Source organism: Haplochromis burtoni, unplaced genomic scaffold (genome assembly GCF_018398535.1).
Source record: "Haplochromis burtoni strain Fernald_Lab_line unplaced genomic scaffold, NCSU_Asbu1 Contig_13, whole genome shotgun sequence".
NCBI classification, from domain to species: domain Eukaryota; kingdom Metazoa; phylum Chordata; class Actinopteri; order Cichliformes; family Cichlidae; genus Haplochromis; species Haplochromis burtoni.
Genome location: NW_024582374.1, coordinates 900,343 through 906,890, shown reverse-complemented (window position 1 = coordinate 906,890; position 6,548 = coordinate 900,343). Strand labels below are relative to the sequence as shown.

At 42.6% G+C, this 6,548-nt stretch overlaps 1 protein-coding gene across 1 annotated transcript; it reads right to left on the bottom strand.

Annotated features, from left to right (window-relative positions):
* Positions 1–2,311: 2,311 nt before the first annotated feature.
* barhl2 (BarH-like homeobox 2) lies at positions 2,312–5,842 on the bottom strand. Its single transcript, XM_005919796.3, has 3 exons — positions 4,859–5,842; positions 3,989–4,214; positions 2,312–2,964 (listed from the first exon to the last, which is right to left on the bottom strand). Exons 1-3 carry the CDS (start codon positions 5,409–5,411, stop codon positions 2,652–2,654), a joined length of 1,092 nt encoding a protein of 363 aa, XP_005919858.1. The 5' UTR covers positions 5,412–5,842; the 3' UTR covers positions 2,312–2,651.
* Positions 5,843–6,548: the final 706 nt, after the last annotated feature.

The following is a 6,548-nucleotide window of genomic DNA, read 5'->3' as shown; positions in this document are numbered from 1 at the left end:
CAGTTTTGAGAGACATTTAATTTATATTTAATCGGCAGATAAGTATTCTTGCATTTACCACAGATTCTACAACAAAAAAGCTAATAATGCTTTAAACTGGAGCAACTGTTAAAATACAAAAATACAAAAATCCGATTAAAGCAGTGCCAAGAAATTACCGATGGTATAAGATAGTCGGAGGCTATTAATTCTGCGCTGCTGTATGGCTTAGCTTATTATTAATGAATTGGAAACAGCCCCCACAACCGCCGACACCCCCAACCCTCCCACCCGCAGAGTGTAATAAATAAATAATGCTGTTGAAGTCATGCATATGAACAACATGCGTCGGCACTATACCGCAGTAATGGGAAAAAGCTGCAGGGTCAATACGGTGGGCTAATATTTTTCCGCGTTGGTGATACAGGCTAAAGTTGTTTTCGCAATCATTGCTTACAAGGCCGAGAAGGGAGTGATTTATCCTCCAACAGTCTGCTCTCCAAAACGCTTCTTCTGCGGCCTGATGCGATTTCACTCCAAAATCCACAGACCCCGAGTTCTGATGAAAGCGGAAACTGTGTTTACAGTGCAGAAGAAGCGCGCAGCGACTGCACCCCGAACACTCGAGTCCATAATAATCCCGGCCCTGTCTCAGAAATTTGATTAAAATGGGAAAACACGAATTTAATTGGTCGAGTAAGTCCTTTAACGTGCAGCCGTGCACGCCGAAGGTGAAACCAGCAGGACTGTTTTTCCTCTAAATGGCTGAGAGAGGTGTCCACAGAGTGAATGACAGGCAGATGGCTTAAATAGGCAACATTAACATGTGCTCAAAGTATTAAGGAACGGCTAAACTTAAGCCTGTGTTTACGGCTTCCACTGGCAAAGTGACAAAGCTGACTTACGTGCGAGTCCGTGCATTAGATGGTGTGTGTGTGTGTGTGTGTGTGTGTGTGTGTGTGTGTGTGTGTGTGTGTGTGTGTGTGTGTGTGTGTGTGTGTGTGTGTGTGTGTGAGCGCTTTTCTTAGAAGACAGGAATATAATATGCAAGAACTGGCATTTAAATGCTGGAATGTTGTGGCTACTTCTTTCAAATCCGACGAGAATGGAATTATCAGAAACAAAATGTGTAAAAATATGTGTTTTATCTCTAAATAAAAAATATATATAAGAAAAATAATATATAGGCTATGGTTGCTGAAGGTTTGCATGCACTCCAGCAGCAAAGGTCAATTTGGCCCAGATAAGTAACCCAAACAAACGGGCCCCGAGGCGTTAATTCACACCAAGCGCCCCCTCGCCATATTCTCCAGAGTGCGCGCTTAGATGAAGCTAAATAAAATCAAAGTATTCCGTTAACATTTCATTTCAGAGCCGCGTTGAACATCTTCAGGTTTGCTCCTGCAGCAGCTTCTATTAGCGCAGCACAGACACATTCAGAGAAACGGGAAGGGTGTAAAAAACAGAAAAAAAAATCACGGCTCCCTACCGTAAAAACATTCTAAGATTATTTTTTACTCAGTGCTGATGCATAACGTTGCAGATGATTTAAGACTGATGCAAAACTTCCAATGACACCGATTCTGCTCTGGGGTCACTGGAGATTATTTTCCCACAAAACCTCCAGAAAGTAAGTTCACTAGCGGCTATTGGTTATTGAGAATGTGCAGATTATCGGCAGTTTTTTCTTCGTCTTCTTTTTTTTTCTTGCAGGCTTCTTGTCCTGATCCTGCTGCACTGATCGTTCACGCTGAGAAATTCAGGCTTATTGTCTGCTGTTCTCCCAGGGAACAGCTGCTAAGCCAAGGCCACATTCCCAGTATACCCAACTCATCAAAACCATTCATCTCACCACCAATCAGCTGCTGCGCATCCATATGCATATGTGCTGGTAAACACAAATATAAAGGGTTGGAAACTGACCTCCAGTCGGTGATCACCGGTTCTGTGTCTCCCAATTTAAAGACCATATGCTCCTGTAACAAATTATTTGCCTTTAAATTAAGTCAGGCTAAAAAGTGATTAAATTCTGCTGGTTATCCACCGCTATAATGAGGTAGGTTAAAATATTAATGCGCGCGGTCGATTATCGTGAAAAAGCGCACATGAAAACTTTTTTTTATATCTGTTCTTTCGCAGATTAATGTAATTTCTGGGATTATCAGTCAAAAAATAGAAGAAAATTTTAAACAACTTCTGTAATCTGTTGCTATTTTAAATGTGCTTTATGAATAAAATTGGACTCCGGCTTTTGCATCTTCTTGAATGAAGGTTTGCGTTTAAAAAGAAATTAATTTGGACTCGAGTTTGAATTAAAGCTTCTACAATTCAATCAGTATCATTACTTCTTTATTCATTCAGTTCTTCTCCATCTAATAAACTTTATAAGTTTATTTGCTAATGTAAGTGTATTTGTACAAAAGACAAACAAACAAACAATCAGACATGAGCAGTCCTCGCGGTGTGTCTGGGCCCGGACAGAAAGTCTTTAGGACTGGACTTAGGCTATTCGGGCCTATATTAAATACCTCCTTTACTTCTGTAAAATGTCTTTAAATGTGTCTTTTTGGGGGGGGTCGGGTAGAGAGAGAAAGTCCTGCAATGTGGTTCCGATGCAGTTACTCACATCACGTGTTCAACCAGGTTTCTGGTCAGCGTCTTAATTTTGCGTTTTACCGCGGGTGCGGCGTGCCGGGCATGGGGTTAGACATGGGGTTTAGTGCCGGTTGCCCCCCCGGCCCAAGGCCATGAATGAGCACCCTCGGGACAAGAGGTCTCTGGAGGCTGGGATGCGGCGAGGAAGGAGTCCGGTACATACTGCTGTACATGGCTGCGGCCGCCGCGGCTGCCGTCGTGCTGTCCACGGTGCCCAGCAGGCTCGGGTGGTAGAAATAGGGCGACGGGAACATTCTCTGTAAGGCCGAGTAGTTTCCTGCTTCAGCCAGGAGCTCTAATCCGACCGCCGTTTGCCTCTTCCACTTCGTCCTGGAAATCAAAATACAACAGATGAATTATTTAATCACTTCGCTCTCTTGCTGATTTCCCAAACGCCCCTTTAATCGGTATGCAGAGGCCTAATTATTGCGGGCACCAATATATGGTTATGGTTTAATTAGGCAAAAGAGAGAACGAGATGGGGGAAATACGCTTCAGTCCAAACTTGGCTAAACCTACTTTTCTCACACCTGTACAAAAATATAATGCACGCACATTTTTCCAAATTCAAATCAAGTTTTACTTTGAAGGGTAGCGGGATAAAATGTAAAGGGCCTTGTAGTGAGATTATTTTAGAAACTCTGAAAGAGAGCAGTAAGAAGCACAAGTTCCATATTTATAGCGCAGGAAAAATATATATGAGGACACTTCCAGTAATTAAACAAATGCACCAATTTATTATTGCTGAATTAATTTATGTAATAAGACTTAATGAATATTACAAACCTGAATATAAAAAAGACAAATAATATATTTTCATATGATCTACAATGTCCGAAATTACATACACTTCCTTATTTTACACATCATCTCCTGATCAACGTGTCATCATGTCAGCCTCACATTTGTCCACAAATACTCAGAAAATAAAACTTGCTTATTTTTCTATTTGTCTGTTTAAACGGAATAAAAATGAAACATGATCAAAATCTATTTTTTTTCCAGAACGACAATTAAATCAATTAAAATACAAGATTCTTTTGTGGTGTAATTTATTTTCTCCCTCCACGTGGATTAGAAATGTTAAGATCACGCAGCGCAAAAATATAACCAATGCAGATCTTTGTACGTGGCTGAAAAACACTTTTTAAAAAACTAAAAGTATTAATTAATAAGTCAGATTGATTTTCATAAGTGCTTGCAAACCCGATCTTTAGATTTAAATACCCAGTGTTGGCCGATATAACAGCTGTATTCATTTGTTTTACAGAGCCAAAAGGGGTTCTTGCTCCCCAGTTTGACCTCGTCTCGCTCGTTGTGTCTGCAGCAGTTATTAAAAATGATGACCGCTTACCGTCTGTTTTGGTACCAGGTCTTGACTTGTGTGTCTGTCAGGTTGAGAGCCGCGGCCAGGTCCATGCGGTCCTGCACGCTGAGGTATTTTTGTCGCTCAAAGCTCCTCTCAAGCTGGTTGAGCTGGTGGTCGGTAAAGGCTGTCCGTGCTTTGCGAGGTTTTTTCGTGCGCACCGGCGGACTGTCTCTGCTACTGGAGATTTCCCGGTCACCCTCTTCTTTAGTCCCTATAGGCGCAGAGCAAGGCGGATGAATTGTGGTTAACCATAAAAGGCCTGCTGGAAATTTTCTTCACACACCAACTTTTTTTAAGTCTTCCTCCCAACACCGACACTCGAATAATAACCTCGCAGAGGCGTGCGTGCGTCACCTCCACTCAAACTTTGACCAACTTTGTACAAATACTTCCTTCAGCCACACGTGAGGCAAGACAACAGCAATAAAAGAAACGTCTGCATTTGATACCTGAAGATTTCTTTTTTCTATCAGAAAACGAGAAATCAATATATCAATCCATCTCTATTTGTAGTTGTGTTTCAGTGCTCCATAATCCCCCCTCCAGGAAGAACAATAATCTCTCTAATTGACCCACTAGGGAGGCCCCGCGCACGGGGAGAATCACCAGGCATACATCTGTTTTCACATCTATTAGACTAATAAAGGAAGCTGGAAGTAAGACAACGAGCGCTATTATTATTATTATTATTATTATTATTATTATTATTATTATTATTATTATTATTATTACCATCATTATTATTATTACCATCATTATTATTATTATTATTATTATTGAGTCCCTGGCTCATCCTGAACTCTACTGTAATGAAAATGTGAATTTAACAAGCCTGCTAGTATGACGAGCTCTTACCCTTGCATTTCATTTCGATCTGAATGTCGTCTCTTTTGTCCAACTTGCTTCTGTTCTCGTCTTCTTCCAGCTTGGGCCTGAAGCCGTCCGGAGCCGTGGCACTTTCTGGTTTTGGTGTGTGATGGGGTGAGGATACACTGGTGCTGTAAGGTGCGCAGGCAGCCAGGGGTTTGCTGTCGCCTAAAATGTCTTTGATTAAAAAGGAGGAGGTGGCAGTCCTCGGGGCGCAGCCGGCCCCGGCGAGCGGCTGCTGCTGCTGCTGAGGCGACAGCGGCAAACTCTGCGGCTGGTTGTGGTGATGGTGGTGATGCTGAAGGCTGTCCTGGACCAGATGCGGATCGGCGGCGTGCTCCATGGTGACCGAGATGGGGGACGAGGGAGCGGTTCCCACAGTGTCTATCTCCGAGCATGGCGACGGGGTCGCCTGGCTCCTGAAATCCGCTGTCCTGCTGTCGAGCCGAAAATCTCCGTTCATTAGCACAGGGTTACCAGAGTTAGACGCGCTGGATAAAATAGTGTCTATCCCAAAACTCGACCCGCTGGATCCTTCCATATTAAGAAAGGACGGATGAAGTCTTCATAACAACAGCGAGATGCTTCTCCTCCGGCGCAAATCACAAGAAAGTCAGCAAAATTAACTCGGAGTTCGAAAAAAAATAATTAAATAAATGAAATCAATTTTTTAAAAAAGAGCTGAGAAATAAACCCCGGAGAGAGACAAAATCCACGTTTACAGGCGGCTCACACAGCCTATGGTCCACGAAGTTACATTCAGTGAAAATGCGAAAAAGCAAAGTGTGGGTCTGCGTAGTCCACGTCCCTTTTTGTGTTTGGATATTGAACTTTGTGTTAAAAGTTGAGGCGTATAGAGAGATATACATAGGGCTGACTCCTCGACATCAGGCTCCCCCTTTTTGCTGCTAATCGCTTCAGTGTAGCTCTACAATGACTTCCTATACTGACGTCACGGCCCACGGCGAGGGGGAATTAATATTTTCTCCTTTATAATAAACACTCGACGCCTTTTTCTCTCTCCCCCTCCACCTCCCCACCCACCTTCCTCCTCTCCCATTGGCTCGCGTCCTGACCGGCTCGGGCACCTCACCAATCAGCGAGTTGTTTCTTTATCTAGGTAGTTCAATCCAACCATTGCACCGAATTTAGTGCAGGTCTTTTAAAAAAAAAAAAAGGAGGAAAAAAAAAACACGCGTGTGCTTTAAGGCCAAACTGGGAACATTTCATATTAAATCCTGGCCGTCAAGAAAAAGCTACAGATGTGGGAATTTAAAAGAAAAAGAAAAATTTAATTCAGATTTGAAATAATTTTATAAAGCGAAAAAAAAGTCCTCAGTGGAAACTCCAGCATGGTAGGATGAAGTACAAACATTTACTTTATTTTCCAGCCGTCAAACTCTTTTTAAAGCTTTCTTTATCCTCGTAGACGATAAAAGAAAAGTGCAGCTGTTGCCAGATTTGACCACAGCCAAATTCCAGCCCTGATTTATTATTTTAAAAATAGTTTGTGGAGATAAAAAGCTAAATATCAGGTCAGACGTTTGTGCGCCCTGAGAACCGGCTCCAGTGTCGCTGCTGGCATCTGATCTATCTTTAAGGATATATTCTAGGAGCCGCAAGGTCGACATATTTAGGAGCGGGGAGGAGTGGGGACTGTCATGACAGCGCATCTTGT